This window comes from Myotis brandtii, unplaced genomic scaffold (genome assembly GCF_000412655.1).
Source record: "Myotis brandtii unplaced genomic scaffold, ASM41265v1 scaffold134, whole genome shotgun sequence".
NCBI classification, from domain to species: Eukaryota; Metazoa; Chordata; class Mammalia; order Chiroptera; family Vespertilionidae; genus Myotis; species Myotis brandtii.
In genome coordinates, this window is record NW_005354756.1 from 689728 (window position 1) to 708283 (window position 18556).

At 47.8% G+C, this 18556-nt stretch overlaps 3 protein-coding genes across 14 annotated transcripts in view; 1 reads left to right on the top strand and 2 right to left on the bottom strand.

Annotated features, from left to right (window-relative positions):
• The window catches only part of NKTR (natural killer cell triggering receptor), a 38290-nt gene extending 35470 nt beyond the window's left edge, over nt 1-2820 (bottom strand). For 4 of the 8 annotated variants that reach the window (XM_005860382.2, XM_014534894.1, XM_014534891.1 and 1 more), the window contains exons 1-2: nt 2407-2552; nt 2135-2215 (exon numbers count right to left, since the gene is read on the bottom strand). In XM_005860382.2, the coding sequence (XP_005860444.1) occupies nt 2135-2192 (58 nt within the window). In that variant the 5' untranslated portion in view covers nt 2193-2215; nt 2407-2552. Of the gene's footprint in view, nt 1-2134; nt 2216-2383 lie in introns of all 8 variants that reach the window. The other 4 variants (XM_005860386.2, XM_014534896.1, XM_005860383.2 and 1 more) reach the window with 3 other exon arrangements.
• Nucleotides 2821-5467: 2647 nt separating this feature from the next.
• On the bottom strand, nt 5468-8816 carry SS18L2 (synovial sarcoma translocation gene on chromosome 18-like 2). Its single transcript, XM_014534904.1, has 4 exons — nt 8456-8816; nt 8127-8203; nt 5716-5811; nt 5468-5653 (listed from the first exon to the last, which is right to left on the bottom strand). The coding sequence occupies exons 1-3, from the start codon at nt 8522-8524 to the stop codon at nt 5724-5726; spliced, it is 234 nt and encodes a 77-aa protein (XP_014390390.1). The 5' UTR covers nt 8525-8816; the 3' UTR covers nt 5468-5653; nt 5716-5723.
• Nucleotides 8817-10237: 1421 nt separating this feature from the next.
• Nucleotides 10238-18556, top strand: part of SEC22C (SEC22 homolog C, vesicle trafficking protein) — a 21017-nt gene continuing 12698 nt past the window's right edge. Inside the window, exons 1-3 of one of the 5 annotated variants that reach the window (XM_014534903.1) lie at nt 11248-11570; nt 12650-12660; nt 14243-14450. In XM_014534903.1, the coding sequence (XP_014390389.1) occupies nt 14269-14450 (182 nt within the window). In that variant the 5' untranslated portion in view covers nt 11248-11570; nt 12650-12660; nt 14243-14268. The other 4 variants (XM_014534901.1, XM_005860389.2, XM_014534902.1 and 1 more) reach the window with 4 other exon arrangements.

Below are 18556 nucleotides of genomic sequence, written 5' to 3' on the forward strand. Positions count from 1 at the left end.
CTGTATATAAAAAAAAAGACTTTTCCTCTTTTGATATACACTTGCATTCACCTGGTGGCTTTTTGATTTAAAATTCTAATTTGATTGCTATAAAATATACACTTTTCCATTGATAGCAATGAAAAAGCATACTGTGCAGTATTCAATTCAATTTTTATTGGCAATCCACCTCCCTCTCCCAATCCTTCACTCTCTTTCTCTTTCTCTCTTTCCCCTTTTCCCTCTCTCTCTGCTTCCCCCTCTAATAAAAATGAAACTTTTATCAATACTTCTTGATCTCATTAAAGTGAACACTATGGCCACTCTTCAAGGATCTTTGCTTAAAGTCCATCAAAGATATTACTTTGCACTTCTATCAAGTGAATTATTAACTATACAAGAAGTCAAGAGTTTTACTTGAATAAGTACTCAGAGACAAAGACAATATACTAATGGTTAAATCCCACAAAGCAGAATCCATCAAACTGAAGTGGTCCTTAAAAGCTGTGCAAAAATCAAGTACCTACTATTTATATAGATAATTTACTGAGTTGAAAGTGCTAGATAAGTATTACGTGAGATTGGACCAGATCAAACTGCAGATTACCTATGATTTCAACCTAGAACAATGTAAGCATTCCCTGTTTCATATATAATTCAGTCTTCTCAAGGGTGCTACTCACTTCTCCCAGGATGGTATTATAATGAATTACCTTGGATGTTGGAGACTGAAGTTCATCCAACATTTACCAAACATATTCGACATTTTTCACCACAAAGGTTATTTACAAATCTAGGATATAAACATGTACGGAAAAAGGGGTACTTTACATGACTACAGAACCTTTATTTCTACTTTTCAGGAGTGTTCTATTTTTAATTCTTTATAAAAAACGTTAAGTTCTACTATCTGACCCTTTGATTCACTATAGAATAAGGATTAAGGTCCATCAAGGCTCAAAAGCTAGTAGGAGAGAATATAACAACACGTCCAAGATAACATCATTCCTTTGCTCAAATCCCTTCAATAATTTCTTATCTTACGGAGTCAAAGTCCTTACTATGGCCTATCGCCATTTCCTGCTACTCTCTGTCCTCCCCGAACTTCTCCAGGTCCCTTAAACAGGCAAGTCCTTAAAATTCCCTCCTCAGGACGTTTGCATTAAACTGTCCCTCTACCAGGAATGTTCTTCTCCAAGATGCCATCTCCTCCAGATGTCTGCTTAGTTGTCATCTCCTCAAAATGGCCTTTTCTGACCAACTTATTAAAACAGGACCCCTACTGTACAAGTCACTCAATTTTTTTTTCTCCTGCTTTATTGTCTGTCTTCCCCCAACAGGCTAAAAACTACAAGGAAGAGAGGCCTTTGTTTTATTCACCGCTAGATCCCCACAGTCTAGAACAGTAGGAGGCTCTCAAGAATCTACTGAACAAGAAAGAGGGCGCACAAAGACTGCATCTATGCCTGCCATTAAAAGTTCTGTTACAGATACTAAAAAAAAAAAGCCAAGAAAACAAGCTTGAAACACTGCTCGCTCTGCTGCTACTCAGAATGAAACGACCACCCGTTAGATAGAAGAAAATACTTTATTTTCAACAAAATACGCAGGCAAAACATGAATGCGTGCTGCAAGTCTGCTGGTACAGAATGCTTGGGTTTAACCAGAGGACTTCCCCAGGCCGTTTCCCCAGGAACCACAGATTCTGGCTAAAGATACTTTAAGGAATAACAGAGCCCGGCTAACCTATTCATGGCATTCAAGTATTGGGAAATACAACATGTAGGAGTCCAGACACCACCGCTCACAGCAAGATAACTGAAATCCGAACTGGAGGTGTTTGCCACCTAGGAACAGATAAAAGGTCCCAAAAAGAATGCACCCCTTTTCTTGGCGCCAGGCATGAACACTCAGTCTGGGGGTGCAAAGGGGCATGGAGTTTGGGAAGGGGGGGCGAGGCCTGGACTCCGAGGAGTGGGAGTGGTGTACCGGAGAAAACCCCCCCCCCCCCCGCCCCGATTCTGGCTCTGGAGAAACGGAATGTGGACCGCCTACCCGCTCCCAAAAAGGCTCGGGGAGAGTCGACGAGGGTAGACCCCTCCCCTTCCCCGAGATAAGCCCGGGCCCCAGCAGGGCTCCCCCGTGTCCGGCTCACCCGGCTCCCGGTTGATCTCGATGTCAAAGTGGCACTGCGGCCGGTCCTGCGCCCCCATCGCTACCGAGGCGGCGGAAAGAGCTGGGAGAGAGAGGGGGGGGAAAGCGGTCGGGTCCGGACAGGTCGGGAGCCGGGGCGGGGGCGGAGCCCGAGCCTCAGTCGCCCCGCGCCAGCCTGTCGCGACCGTGCGAGAGGGTGAGACTGCGCCCCCTCCCGCCCCAGGCCTCCTGGCTCCCACACGGCACACACACTCAAGCGGGCAAGCTCTTCACCTGGCTGGCCTCCAGCCTGAGCAGCTCCCCGTGCACAGAGGAGAAAGCGCGGTTACAGCGGCCGAAACCCAACGCCGATAACGGACCACCACCCCCTTCCCCCAGCCCAGCCTCCCAGTGCCACGCTAAACCCCGCGAGAGTCTGGACAAATACCGCGAGAGCGCAGACTCGGAGAGGGTCTTGACCGGAAAGGAGCACACGTGGGCGTGTCCGGGAGCTCTGGAGAAGCCTCCGGTCCGGCGCTCCTATTACTGAACTGGTCCTTTTTTTTGTCCCGCCCCTTTTCTCTACTGGAATCAGTCGCCCAATCTGGGAGCCCTGGACACGCCTGCGCTCTCACTTCCTCTGGTTCCTTGCTGAGGGCTGGGAGCTTCCGCGCATCACCGGATATCGCGAGGTTTTGCTGTTGACAGCTTCGAGCCAGTTGTGTGAATTAAGTCCTTGAGGTTTAAGCCCACAGAGCTTTTATAGCCTGTTTTCTTTTTTGCATCATATCCTCTGTAATACACAATGCAGCCTCGAGCAGGAATCCCTGCTCCAACCTCGCCCCAAAGTCACTTTTACATTTTTATAACTTAGGGAAGGGAGAAAAGAGGTGAAGGAAAGGAGAGAAAAGGAATCCTGTGAGAAGGTACAGACACAATTCTACCTTATTTGCTCATACTATTTAAAATTTTTAAAAAATATTTTTTTACTGGTTTCAGGGAGGGAGAGAGAAACATCAATGATGAGCGAGAATCATTAATCTGCTGCCTCCTGCACGCCCCACAACTGGAGGGTGGAGCCATGTCCTAACTGGGAATCGAACCATCAACCTCTTGGTTCATGGGAATGATGCTCAATCCACTGAGCCACAACAACAGGGCAAGGCTGCTGTCTTTTTCTTTATTTTAAATATATTTTTATTGATTTCAGAGAGGAAGAGAGAGATAGAAACATCAATGATGAGAAAGAATCACTGATCGGCTAAGGCTACTGTCTTTAGAAAGACCTGCTTACAAGGTTGGCCTTTGAGTGGAATCTGGGAACTTGAATGGTAATCAATTTCCTACAATTATAGAAAGTGTTCATTATATGATAAGAGTGCCTCACTATGCCTAAGCTATTTGTGTAAACACTATGATTTTTGCTGAACACCTGCTTTCCTTTGGGGAATCTGGGATTTAGGTATGTGTTAGGCAGAAGATGCATATGTGACTAGCCTCTAATAAAATATTTTGGGTAATGCCCCACTGGTGTGGCTCAGTGACTGAGGGTTGACCTATGAACCAGGAGGTCAGGGTTCAATTCTCCGTCAGGGCCCATGCCCAGGTTGTGGGTTTGATCCTAGTGTGGGGCGTGCAGGAGGCAGCTGATCAATAATTCTATCTCATCATTGATGTTTCTATCTCTCTCTCCCTCTCCCTTCCTCTATGAAATCAATAAAAAATGTTTAAAAAATTTTGGGTACTGACTCTGTAATGAACTTCCCTGGTAGACAGTTCTCACTGGTCACACAGTTCATCCCTGGTTGAAGTAAGCTTGCCCTGTGTCACTCCACTGGGAGGGAAGTTTAAACTTGGTTTCCTGTGGCCTTTGTCCTGTGTCTTTTCCCTTTGCTGAGTTAGCTTTGAATTATTTTGCTAATAAACTATAGCTGTGGTTTATATGCTGTGTTCTGTGAGTCCTCCCAACCAACCATCAAACTGGAGGGAATCTTGGGACCCATGATGCAGAAACAAAATATTACCAGAACTTGATAACAAAATCTATATATTGAAAATTTGGAAACACATGTTTTGAAATTCTAGATTTTTTGTGTGGAAAATTAGTAGACCATTTCATGGGGTAAATAAAAAGGAGTATGTTGCTAAAATGACATCCTCATTATATTCGTCAAAATCAGATTGGCTTTCTCCAGGTGGAACAGGGAACTTAGCCATGGTATCTTTAAGCATACATCGTTATAGTCTGGCAATCTGAAGGGAAAGCATTTTTCCTGCCAGCACCAGTGAGCAAAAGTCCTGGGGACATTCTGGTTGGCTTGATGAGCTTCATACCCCATCTCCTGATGGCCATGGCAATGGGTAGATATCATGATTGATCAGCTTAGGGTAGAACCAGTAACCAAGAGAAAGGAATGGTGTGTGGCCACACAGAGATGGCCATTGGGGCAATGGCTTCAAAGTAAGAAGTCACCATAATTGTGGATACAGCACCCATCTTTTAGCCTTTTAGGTAAGTGGCTTTTTTTTTTTTTTGCCACTGACTTGTTTTAAAGCATGGCTGTTTTCATAAATGTCTGCTGCTTCACTCTCTCCAGGGGGGAGTTTGAATCTCATTAAATTCATATGAAAAACCTACTACAACAAACACTTCCTGTCAGATAGGATCCTAACTCATTTTTTGTGGAGCCCAGCACAGGCCTGGTCAAATGAGGACATGTTATACTTGAATTGATGACCACATATGTGCATACTGCTCTATAAATGGACTGACAAGACAAATAACAATGGTTGGAATGAAGGGTCCTTGCATAGCTGTTGCTTCTGCCTGCACCACCAGTTCCCCTGATGATCACATATCAGGTTCCTTGTTATTTATATCTCCTATGAGGGGTGCACTCCCTATTCCCAAAGGAGCATCCTTATCTCTGAAGACAAGGGACACGGAGCAAACAGGCCTAGCTAAGTTCCCCCCCGTTCACTACACTCAGCTCATACCACCGAGCAGAACTGGCCAGGGTGTTACATATATTTTTAAGTTCTTACAGTTTTCCTGGAAAACCAAATGGAACACTTATTACATGAAAATTTCTATACCTCCGTATCAGTCTTTTGTGGAAAGGCAAGCTTTATTTCCAAGCAACCTGACCAGAGCGGCCAGGGGGTCCAGAACTACAAACTAGTAGAAAGGAGAACACAGTTACATGTTCCACTGGCAGGGTCTCAGTCGGGAATCTCACCAATTCCTCCTGATCGCCAAGCACCTGCTCAGGTTCCTCTTCAGGCTTGAAGAACCTCATGACATCTTTGTTGTCCAAACACACCTATTTCAAGAAAGAAAACATCTGGAGGCAACTTGAGGGAATCTGCTTAATTATTAAAATAAATATTTACATGGAAATACAGTTATTTTAGTTCTTCACATTTTCACACTTAAAAGAGACACAGAGATTTCCTTCATGTTTTCAGCAGTGGAGTTGGTAAAGATCCTGCCTGTTTCATAGGAAATGTATTACTTTCGATTACTCCTCACAACAGCCACCTGGAAGATTATTCCATCACTTTTGAAGGACTGGATTACTTTCAATTCCTCACAACAGCCACCTGGAAGATTATTCCATCACTTTTGAAGGACTGGTTGGGTTGGCATCTGCAATGGTAGCCAAATAAATGAGATTTCTGTGTAGCACATGCTGGTACCTACGGTGAAAAACAGGCAAAAATTAGTCTTGTTTTTACTGAACATGAACAAACAACTGGAAGAGAATTTACCTACTCTAGTGGAAAGGCTCATCCACTGACTGATGAGTCGGTGTTAGCCACCTTCTTGTTTAACACTTTCAAGGAAAATATATCCACTTATTTCCATAGGCACCTCTCTAGACTATGGTATTGAACCAAACTTCTAAACTGGCCCCTGTGCTCTATCTCTGTACCCCTACACATAACAGCCTGAGTGATCACTGTGCAATTTAAGTTAAGATCATGTCCTATCTCTGTTTAGTACTTTTCAAAGGCTCCCATCTCATTCTGAGCAAAGCTGAGCCCTTCTCGTGGCCCACAAGGCCCTACAAGATCGGGACCTCTAGTTGCCTCTCTGATCTCATCTTCTACCACTTTCCCTTTGCTCACTGAGTTCTGGTTACAGCGGCATCCTTGCTGACATTTAAAGACATGGAGCACACTCCAGCCTGGGGGCTTTTCCACCTCATGCTCTGCCTCACATACTGCACAGCTGGCTCCCTTACCTCAGGTATCTCCTCAAATGTCACATTAGAGATACCTGGTATAACACAGCACCCTGCCCCCCACTTACCCACACTTTATTCTTATTCAAAGAGTTATTAGCATGTGCTTAATTATATGATCTCTGGTTGGGTTGGCATCTGCAATGGTAGCCAAATAAATGAGATTTCTCTGTGGCACATGCTATACAAAAGGTAAGCTCCACGCCTGCAGAGCTACTGTTTTGGTCCTGATTCCCCAGTAGCTAAGACAGTTCCTGGTACTCAGCGGGACTTACAAAATACCTGAACAAACTTAAAAGCAGGGATGGAATACCTCCACGTGTGCTTCCTATTGTAGCGATTCTCGGTCAGGGAGTCGAGCTCCCTACCAAGGAAGAAAAGTCAGACTAGGAAGCAGGAGCCATGGCAGGTGCAATGTGAAAAAGCCCACCAGGAGACTTTGATAACTTTCTTACCCAGAGGCTGAGAATCACTGCACCAAATGGAATGCTTTGCAACTCCTTCTCATATAGAAAAATGGGAGTGTTTACTATAAACTGCAAAAAAGCAAATGACCAAATACCAGAGTCAAATGTAAAAACTTATCCAAAGACGGATTATCTCTACTATTCCACTGAGCTGTTCAGTGTAGGATTGTAGGTGATTTCTTTTTTTTGCGGGGGCGGGGGGGAGTATGTCTTTCTTAACTATGACTTCCGTAACAATGAAATAATGTATTTCTCTATAATAAACGGCATAATTCCTGGACTACATTTAGAAAACAGACTATTTTCTCTCACTAGAGCACATTAAATTACTGTACAAAATTTACCTCTGGCTTAACTTAGACATCTTTCATTGGTCTTAGTGTGTTAACGTTGCAAAGTTGGAAATGGGAGGGAACTTAGCAACCAAATGGTCTGACCCCACCCAACTGAACAGAAAAAGGGTGAGCCGCCGGGGATCCACGATAAGACAGCCGCCGCCGCCACCACGCGCTCCCAGGAGCACGGCTACCCCTTTATTTCCTCTCAGGCTGCCTCTCCTAAACTGTAAGGGTCCCCAAGAGACTTGCAATCACGGGAGCAACGGGCAGTGGCAGCTCACCCCAGGCCAGCCCCGGAATCTGTCTCCAAGGCCCCTTTTCTCTGACTTTCCAGGGAGCCACAGCAGCCCCGCCCAGGCTCTCTCCTGCAGCTTCTTCCACCCTAAGCCCTTCCTTGTGTCACTGTTCCCGGCTTTAATACACGCACCCTAAAAACAGGAAAGAGAAAGCAGCCGCCAGGATCATCTCCCAAGACCACCTTCCCATGTGCTTCCCTCCCCATCCCCGTTGTCAGCAGCTGGCATGGCTTCGGGTGACGAAGGCTTTGCCATGAGCATAACTCAGGTTTTGAAGCGGATGCCACCTCTGACTCCAGGCTTCACAGGGTGCAGTCCCACGGTGCTGGGCAGGCAGGCCACCGCTCTGATCCTCCCCGGAAGAGCTCGTGACAGCGGCTGTGTCACCACACAGGCTTCCACGCCACTCAAAAGTAAGGGGAGGGGCCTGGCCGGTTTGGCTCAGTGGATAAAGCATCCACCTGCGGACTGAAGGGTCCCGGGTTCGATTCCGGTCAAGGGCACATGCCCGGGTTGTGGGCTTGATCCCCACTAGGGGGCGTGCGGGAGGCAGCCGATCCATGATTCTCTCTCATTCATTGATGTTTCTAACTCCCTCTCTCCCCCTCTGAAATCAATAAAAATATATATTTTTTAAAAAGTAAGGGGAGGGAGCTGGGGACTTACTGGACGCACTCGTTCGCCCGGCCTTTGTTCTGATACTCCACGATACAGCGGATCAGCTGGTCATTCTCCTCCAGGAGCTGCAAGATCAGAGGAGGGGTCAGTGCCACACGACACCACGGCGTGAAGGAACCTGCCCACGGCCTCACAGCCCCGTGCCAGGCTGTCCTGCCCCGGCGCCTCTGCTGACTTGGTTTCCCTCTCACCCCGACCCCAGAGTCAACACCCGGGTGTCGGCGGGGATGCCGCCACCCAAGGAAGCTTCCCGCACCGGCGGCCCTTTCCGGTCCTCGGCTGAAAAACCCCTCCCCTCGGTCCGCGTTAGCGCTCACCCGCTGGATGGTCTCCTGATTGACTTGCGCCTTGCCTCGCAGCCAGTCCGGTACGAAAGCCACCGACATCCCGGGAAGCCAGGTCGAAACCGGGTCCCAGGCCCCGGAAACCCCCGCGCCGCTAGAGCAGAGCCAACCAGCAGCTCCACACACTCCGTGGCAGGGACCCTGGGAAGGTCGGGGTTAGCTCTTGATGTTGATTGGTCCTCCCGCTTAGAAGGCGGGAACAGGCGGAGCGTCGTCTGTGATTGGACACGCAAGACTGTCCAGCTGTTGCCGGCGGATCCTTCGCGGTTGCGCAGTCTGGGAAGCGAGCTTGGGGCGGGGCCCGGCATCAGCGCTGGCTTTTTAACCCTCTGTAGTCTGTAGGCAGGAGCACCGCACCTGGGTCTGAGAATCGAGAATCTGGGCTGGAACCCAGGAAGCTGGCTCGGCCAAGTCCACTCCTCTTCCCACATTACTCCCGTGCCTCCAGTTTGCGCCTGGAGGGAACCCTGGGCACTGTCTCCTCCCAAACCAAATGCCCGCAGGGCCAAGGAAAACACTGCTGAGCTTTATGATTTGCGGAGGGACAAACACATATATATATACTGTTTGTTCTTTGGGCAATAATAATGCTTTATGAGGTTTACACAAGGCATGAGTACCAGGGGGTGTCCAGCTGTTGCCGGCGGATCCTTCGCGGTTGCGCAGTCTGGGAAGCGAGCTTGGGGCGGGCCCGGCATCAGCGCTGGCTTTTTAACCCTCTGTAGTCTGTAGGCAGGAGCACAGCGCCTGGGTCACTCGAGGATCGGGGCTGGAACCCAGGAAGCTGGCTTGGCCAAGTCCACTCCTCTTCCCACATCAGTCTCGTGCCTCCAGTTTGCGCCTGGAGGGGAACCCTGGGCACTGTCCCCTCCCAAGCCAAATCCCCGCAGGGTCAAGGAAAACACTGCTGAGCTTTATGATTTGCGGAGGGACAAACACATATATATATACTGTTTGTTCTTTGGGCAATAATAATGCTTTATGAGGTTTACACAAGGCATGAGTACCAGGGGGCAGGGTCCCCTGGAGGTCGACTTGGACTCTATCATTACTCTCTCTTGTTTTTTGTGTTTGTTTTTTTACATTGAACTGCAACCTGTATACTCAATTGACAGCATTGACATCCCAATTAGGAGTCTCAGAGGTGACTCAAATTCAGCTTGTCTAAGATGGAACTGAGGACCAATCTTCTCTCCAAAATCAGATCTTTCCCCATATCTATGAGTCCCTCCACCACCCACCCATTCCCTCAAGGCTGAACAGTGGCATCATTCTTGAACCGACCTTGTCACCCTTTCACATCCAGTTCGTCACCACGTCCTGTTGATTTTGCTCATACACTTCTCTGCACGCTGCCTAATTCTCTTCCTCATCAGCGTCGCTCTGGTCCAAGCTCCAGCTTCATCCTCTCTTACCCAGATGACTGCATTGGCTTCCCACCTGGTGTGACCACAGCTTCCATTTGGGTCGTAACGTCAAGCAGCCAAAGTGATTTTTACAAAATGCAAACCTGTTCAGTATTTCACTGCCCTAAACTGTCTACCATGGCCTACAAGATCCTACCTGGTCTTACCTCTTCTAGTCTCTCTAGTGCAGCGGTTCTCAACCTGTGGGTCGCGACCCCTTTGGCGGTCGAACGACCCTTTCACAGGGGTCGCCTAAGACCATCCTGCATATCAGATATTTACATTACGATTCATAACAGTAGCAACATTACAGTTATGAAGTAGAAACGAAAATAATTTTATGGTTGGGTCACAACATGAGGAACTGTATTTAAAGGGCCAGAAGGTTCAGAACCACTGCTCTAGTGGCTCTCACTTTACTCCTTTACTCTCTAAAGTCAGAATTTAATTTCTCTCTCTTTTTTTTTGTGTGTGTCAACATAGACATAACATTAAATTTACCATCTAACCATGTTGAAATGTACAATTCAGTGGCACTTAGTACATTTACATGGTTGTGCAACTATCACCACCATCGATTTTCACCATATGTCATCTTGTCCAACTGAAATTCTGTGCCTATTACATACTAACTCCCCATGTGCTCCCCAACTTCTTGTCATCCCTCAAGGAGTCCCGTTGCCTTGCACACAGAGTCCTTCCTACGGGATCCCGTTCCCTTCTGTCTGAAACGCTCTTCTTCTCCTTTTTGTCCTGGTAGCTACTAAGCCAGTGTCACGTTCTCAGAGAGGCATCACCGGACAACAAAGTCCAGGCCAGAAGACGCTGTAAATTCTCTCTAAAAAAAAAAAAAAAAAAAAAAAAGCTTGCTCCTCCCTGAAGAGCGCATATCTCGGTTTGTATCTAAACACGGGTGATGTAATTGCTTGATGGGTGCTCTCACTCTGCCCTCCTCTCTTCGCGTAGTTTTCAGTGTCAGGAGTTCCTCGCCATGGGCGCAGTGCCTAGCATAGTGCCTGGCACACAGCAGGTGCTCAGAACTGTTTGAAAGAATAAATGGGTGAACTCTGCTGCCCAGTCTCCCTGGAGCCCATCTGTGAGAGCCTCCGACCCGGCCCGGGGTGTGTCCCTAGACTTTGGCATCTCTTCCAGGCTGGCAGGAGGCTGTGCTCTTTGGTTTGCCTATCTCGGGCCGGCCGCCCAGCCGTGCGGACGTCGGAACCCACGCCCGGAACCCTCGCCTCGGCGTGTCAGTGCTGTTTGCTACTCCGGCAGGAATCGAGCTTAGACCGTGAGGCCTCCTGCCACTTCCCGGCGCGAGAAATACAGGCCTGGACCTCGGACCCTGCGGGTGAGCGCGGGGAAAGGGAAGAGAGCTGGGAGGCGCGCGCCCAGCCACGCCCCCTCTGCCTGTGTGTTGTGGCCCTTTAAGAACGACTTCATTCTTAACCCTGCCGGGAAGGGCGGCGGAGTCACGCCAGGATTGGTCGGTTCGGGTGTGAGTGTTGCTTAGCAGCAGCGAATGGGAGTTGAAGACGCGCGCATGCGCACTGTCCCCTACCTGCGCCTGGGCTGCCAGTGACCTGGGCTGGGTCTGCCCTGGGGGCTAAGGTAGCGGACGAAGCGGCGGGTGGCTCGGCGGCGCGGAGGGAGGCTGCGGTCTCCCTTCCTGGTGCCCGCCGCTCTCCAGACTGGGACCCTCCCAGGCGCGCACCTGCAGAACTGTCAGCTGTCAGATGCGCACCGAGCGCCGCTTCCGGTGGGAGGAGATGGGTGTGTCCAAAAGAGAGGGCGGGCGATTATTTCCTTAATTATCCACGAAACTCATGCCAGGAGTATCGTTTAGTTTTAACAGCAGACTTCCCTTGGCCTGCAGATCTTGTAAGATTTGGTTTATCAGATCATGGCTGTACTGGACCAGCTTTTCTGAACACCGGGTGTAGGAGGAGGTGGTGTACTTGTGTGTCCATTGTTAAGCTTACATCTGGACCTCCAGAGCCAGAGAGAGAAAGCACCCCGGGGGAGAATTAGGATTGGAGAAACCAAAGCCACAAAAAGAATATCACGAGTGTTGAAGAGTAATTGGTGACATTTGCGACATGGTCAGAAAGAATAAAGTAATACAATAAGGAGCCATTGCAACAGGTGCCTACGAACAGGTCTGTGATTAGTTTTGAGTTTCAGTGCCCCTAGGGGAAGGAATTGTTTTAGAGAGATGGAGTAGCGGTAATACCAAAGATTGGATTTGAGAAGCAATAGTGTAGTGGAAAGATTATAGGCTTTCGAGTATTTTGAGTAATAAAATCTGGGTTTGAATCCTGGCCCTACCACTTGAGCCTTGCAGCTACACTATTCACACCCGTCCAGTGCAGATTATGCCTACTTCGTAGTCATGAGCACTAAATAACATTATCAATGGAAGAGTTTCTAGCACGGCGCCTGGTGTATAATATTCGTTGCCATCACTTTCAGTCCCCTCCTTTTCCTGAGCTCTTAACAATTGACAGTTGACCTCTACCCTCCTCCCCACCCCATCCCCAAGCAAAGTGGAACAGAGGCGCCTTCATGATCTACAAATCTTAAGTCCTGTGACTGAGAGCGAATTCAGTAAGGGTGACATGACTCGGTTTTGTTTTCTGTATTGTGTATATGAGGATTAGGCAGTACGCCTTACGGTGAAAACTTGTGTGTGAATATTAGTGTGCCAAATGCGACTTGTTTTGCTTGTTTAAGTTACCATTTCGCCAAGCCTGGTCATTTCTCCGGGAGAGGGTTAAGGATAAAGGGGAGAGGAAAAATTAAAAAACTTGGGGAACCAGGGTGGCCTCTAGCTAGGCACAACGTTTTTGCTGGTAGAAAAGGGATTCTCTGTGACACGAGCAGTTTATAAATAGAGCTGAGAAGAGGATTTAGGAAATGGGGGAGGCAGATTAAAATATTTTATCAGATCGAGTCGTACCTCAGTCTGAGAAGGTCGCATGGAAAGGGTGGATTGGAGACAGGCCTTGATGTGGGTTTGGATATGGGGAGGTCAGAAAAGTGGCAGATATAGACGAAGAATAGGCCCAGAAGTGACAAGAGTGGTGTACATCCTGGGGGCTCCCCTTTCCTACCGCTCCCAGGAACTGAGGTGCCGAAAAGGTTACGTGTCTAGAGTTCCTTGGAAGAAAAGCCCACCAGTGTGTGAACCTATTCACATCCTCTCGAAAACAGGATCTGTGAGACGGGATGTGTGGGGGAGTGGAAAGACCTGTTCAAGCTGCCGTGGCCGCCTCACTAACCCCGGGTTGCGGGGCTGCCGTGCAGATGTGCGCGCGATGCCCTGTACAAGCACCTGCGGAGTTAACAGATGGGGCTAAAACCCAGCCAGGCTCTGTCAGCAGAACTGGCCCGGGCTGCTTCGACCGGGGAAGTACCTTGTTCTAATTTGCCAAAGGCACCACGAGGGCTCAGAATCTGTTTCCTTTGTTTCTTAATGGTGTTCACATATCAAGGCCAAATGTTGCGTATCTTCCTGTAATACAATTCGCTAAGTGATTTCTGTTAACCATCTGTAGGCGCTCAGTCATCATTTTGAAGACTGGCCCTGTATCAAAAATTTGCAGAAATTCAGGAGGACCTGCTGTATGTACTCTCTCAGCTCCATCTTTGCCCTCTGCTCTCCTTTCTACCTCCTTTAGGTTAGATGCTTAGGATCCCTAAGCTGCTTAGCACCTACGTCCCTGGGTGACCTGAAATGCACCGGTCCCTGGACCCCATGCCTGCTCTTCAGCATCAGGCATATCCTTCCCCTTTGGCGTCATCTTGCTACCTGTGTCCAGCTACCCACTGCTCTCTCAGCTCCATCTTTGCCCTCTGCTCTCCTTTCTACCTCCTTTAGGTTAGATGCTTAGGATCCCTAAGCTGCTTAGCACCTACGTCCCTGGGTGACCTGAAATGCACCGGTCCCTGGACCCCATGCCTGCTCTTCAGCATCAGGCATATCCTTCCCCTTTGGCGTCATCTTGCTACCTGTGTCCAGCTACCCATTGTCATTGCTGTTGCTCCTGAGCCCTCTGCCCCTGCCTCCTTGCTTCTCTGTTCCTTTCCACCTCATCCTGGTTGGTTTAATTTTGGAAAGGGAGAGATTCATTAGAGAAAAGGAACAGGAGGCTTATAAGAAAAGAGGAGGCACGGAGGATAATAGAGGGAGGAAAATTGGGAGTGACAGCCATAGAGACCAGGGAAATAATAAGAGAAGCAACATTCGCCATGATGGGGGGTGAGGGTGAAATGGAGCGCGCATTTCGAGGACAGGGGGTCTCTGGCACCGTCGTCTGGTCCTCAGTAACAAGGTGACCTTGCTTCCCTCAGGTGTCCTCATGACTTCTCTTGCGGACCATGTCCATGATCCTCTTTGCCTGTGTGGTAAGGGTGAGGGATGGACTGCCCCTCTCGGCCTCCACTGACTTCTACCACACCCAAGAGTTTCTGGAAGTCAGGAGACGGCTCAAGACTTTAGCCTTGCGACTGGCCCAGTATCCAGGTCGAGGTTCTGCACAAGGACGTGACTTCAGTATACAGTAAGCAAGCATGTTCACTTTCCCAGAACATCAGCAAAGCCGGGGCTACTTCTGTCATATGTTCAGGTAACGTTGTGCAGATCACATGGCATGTTAAAAGGAGACCTAGCCTGGCCGGTGTGGTTCAGTGGTTGGGTGTCGACCCAGAAACCGAGAGATTATGGTTCGATTTCCAATCAGGACACATGCCTGGGTTGTGGGCTCGATCCTCAGAAGGGGGTGTGCAGGAGGCAGCCGATCCATGATGTTTCTCCCTCACCATTGTTTCTCTCCATCCCTCTCCCTTCCTTTCTCTCTAAAAATCAATAAAAACATTTTTTTAAAAAGTAGATCTAGCATCAGACAGTGGTCGGAAGTTGTGTGTGTGCACAATAGAGTTAAGGGGGCCTTCAGCATTGCTGCTGCACCTGCTGCTTCTGTTAGTGGCATCAGGAGATCTGCCTTCAACCAGTTTTCATGCCTCTCGTATCGGAGATTTTTCTACACTGGATGCAGGGGTGGAAAAAAGGTAAAGAGGGAAGAGATACTAGATTAAAATGGCAGCGAAGAAAACGGAGCGTCAGAAAGCCAAAAATTAAGAAAAAAGACTTAAGAGTTCTTGCCTTCCGGTTTTGCTTTTTAAATTTTTTAACTTTTTGAAAAACGTTTAAATTTAAAAAATTTAGTTACGTGCCAGGAGCCTGACAATGAAAAATTAAGTCCCTCTCCTCAAGGAGCTTAAAGTATAATGAGGGAACAAGAGAAATAATTATTAAATATGATACAGGGCCTGATCCTCACGGTTTTTATCATTTCTTATTCTAGGTCTCAGAGCAAAAAGCCATTCTACGGAGGGATCAGGGCAAGGCAGGTTTTGAAATATTAGAATGGGTGGTTATAATTGTATACCATTGTTTGCTACCATCTAGGCCTTCTTTTGCTCCCAAGTGCCTTTTGCTCCCTTGAACAGTGAATTTTTAGTTGACCTGATAAGGTGGGATCCTTTCAGTGGAATTCAGTCTCAGACTCAGAAAAGCAAAAAGGAAAAGTCCAGGCCTGACTCCAGGCTCGGTGGTGGAGTCAGGTGAGAAGGGATGGGGCCCGAAGAGGGTGCCAGGTGGCAGGCACGTGCAGCTGTCACCCTGCGGTATGGGCAGTGGGCGCTCAGGAGCCAACCCTGAGCTGCGCCCGCCATGCCTGTGACTCCTTCCTCTGGAAGCCTGAGACCACCGTCCCCACTGTGCTGTGATAATCTGACATTCTGTGGGAGCTTCGTGCTGGACCGAAAACAGCATGCCTTTTCTCTGTTAGGAAAAAAGTCCATGGCTTCAAATGAAACTCTGGGCCTTTCAGTTTTTTGAAAAGTGGAGTATAAAATCTTCTACTCATTTGTCTTTGCGTTTAATAGTCACCGTTTTCACAGAGGAAACAGACTTTTTCCCTTACAGGGGAGCAGTACCATAGCTTATTTTGTAGTTAAGGAGTTGAATTACTTTCCTAGGGTTGTCATAACAAATGACCACACACTGCCCTAAAACAACAGAAATGTGTTCTCTCACGGTTCAGGAGGCCAGAAGTCTGGAGTCAGGGTGTCAGCAGGGCGCGCGCTCTCTCAGGCTCTAAGGAAGAATCCTTCCCGTGCCTCTCTAGCACCTTCTGGTGGTTGCCGGCAGTCGTCGTCACTCTGTGTTGCAGAAGCCTCATGCAGTCTCTGCCTCCGTGATTACATGGGCTTCTTCCTTCCGTCTCTGTGACCAGATTTCACACCAGTCGTTGGATGAAGGCCCACCCTAACCCGTTATGCCTTAATCCATTATGACCTCATTTCGTCTGGATTACTGCTACAAAGGCTATTTCCAAATAAGGTCATATTCACTGGTACTAGGAGTTAGGACTTCAATACATTTTTTTTGGGGGGGGGGTGGAGAGACACAATTCAGCCCATAAATAGGGGCCCTCTTTCAAGTAGGAACACCTTCAGCCTAGAGACTTGGGCTCTGCTGGAAAATGCCTTGTACAAGGAGGGTGTCATTCTTGTTTAAAAATTGAAAACGTTTTTATATAGACTTCCAATTACAAAAAGGTGGTGGATAATATAACCTAAAAACACTTCTGCCAGAAACACCCAGAAATGCGGGTATATTTATTCATTTATATATATATTCCAATCAGGACACATGCCTGGGTTGTGGGCTCGATCCTCAGAAGGGGGTGTGCAGGAGGCAGCCGATCCATGATGTTTCTCCCTCACCATTGTTTCTCTCCATCCCTCTCCCTTCCTTTCTCTCTAAAAATCAATAAAAACATTTTTTTAAAAAGTAGATCTAGCATCAGACAGTGGTCGGAAGTTGTGTGTGTGCACAATAGAGTTAAGGGGGCCTTCAGCATTGCTGCTGCACCTGCTGCTTCTGTTAGTGGCATCAGGAGATCTGCCTTCAACCAGTTTTCATGCCTCTCGTATCGGAGATTTTTCTACACTGGATGCAGGGGTTGGAAAAAAGGTGAAGAGGGAAGCGATACTAGATTAAAATGGCAGCGAAGAAAACGGAGCGTCAGAAAGCCAAAAATTAAGAAAAAAGACTTAAGAGTTCTTGCCTTCCGGTTTTGCTTTTTAAATTTTTTAACTTTTTGAAAAACGTTTAAATTTAAAAAATTTAGTTCCGTGCCAGGAGCCCGACAATGAAAAATAAGTCCCTCTCCTCAAGAAGCTTAATGAGGGAACAAGAGAAATAATTATTAAATATGATACAGGGCCTGATCCTCACGGTTTTTATCATTTCTTATTCTAGGTCTCAGAGCAAAAAGCCATTCTACGGAGGGATTAGGGCAAGGCAGGTTTTGAAATATTAGAATGGGTGGTTATAATTGTATACCATTGTTTGCTACCATCTAGGCCTTCTTTTGCTCCCAAGTGCCTTTTGCTCCCTTGAACAGTGAATTTTTAGTTGACCTGATAAGGTGGGATCCTTTCAGTGGAATTCAGTCTCAGACTCAGAAAAGCAAAAAGGAAAAGTCCAGGCCTGACTCCAGGCTCGGTGGTGGAGTCAGGTGAGAAGGGATGGGGCCCGAAGAGGGTGCCAGGTGGCAGGCACGTGCAGCTCTCACCCTGCGGTGTGGGCAGTGGGCGCTCAGGAGCCAACCCTGAGCTGCGCCCGCCATGCCTGTGACTCCTTCCTCTGGAAGCCTGAGACCACCGTCCCCACTGTGCTGTGATAATCTGACATTCTGTGGGAGCTTCGTGCTGGACCGAAAACAGCATGCCTTTTCTCTGTTAGGAAAAAAGTCCATGGCTTCAAATGAAACTCTGGGCCTTTCAGTTTTTTGAAAAGTGGAGTATAAAATCTTCTACTCATTTGTCTTTGCGTTTAATAGTCACCGTTTTCACAGAGGAAACAGACTTTTTCCCTTACAGGGGAGCAGTACCATAGCTTATTTTGTAGTTAAGGAGTTGAATTACTTTCCTAGGGTTGTCATAACAAATGACCACACACTGCCCTAAAACAACAGAAATGTGTTCTCTCACGGTTCAGGAGGCCAGAAGTCTGGAGTCAGGGTGTCAGCAGGGCGCGCGCTCTCTCAGGCTCTAAGGAAGAATCCTTCCCGTGCCTCTCTAGCACCTTCTGGTGGTTGCCGGCAGTCGTCGTCACTCTGTGTTGCAGAAGCCTCATGCAGTCTCTGCCTCCGTGATTACATGGGCTTCTTCCTTCCGTCTCTGTGACCAGATTTCACACCAGTCGTTGGATGAAGGCCCACCCTAACCCGTTATGCCTTAATCCATTATGACCTCATTTCGTCTGGATTACTGCTACAAAGGCTATTTCCAAATAAGGTCATATTCACTGGTACTAGGAGTTAGGACTTCAATACATTTTTTTTGGGGGGGGGGTGGAGAGACACAATTCAGCCCATAAATAGGGGCCCTCTTTCAAGTAGGAACACCTTCAGCCTAGAGACTTGGGCTCTGCTGGAAAATGCCTTGTACAAGGAGGGTGTCATTCTTGTTTAAAAATTGAAAACGTTTTTATATAGACTTCCAATTACAAAAAGGTGGTGGATAATATAACCTAAAAACACTTCTGCCAGAAACACCCAGAAATGCGGGTATATTTATTCATTTATATATATAT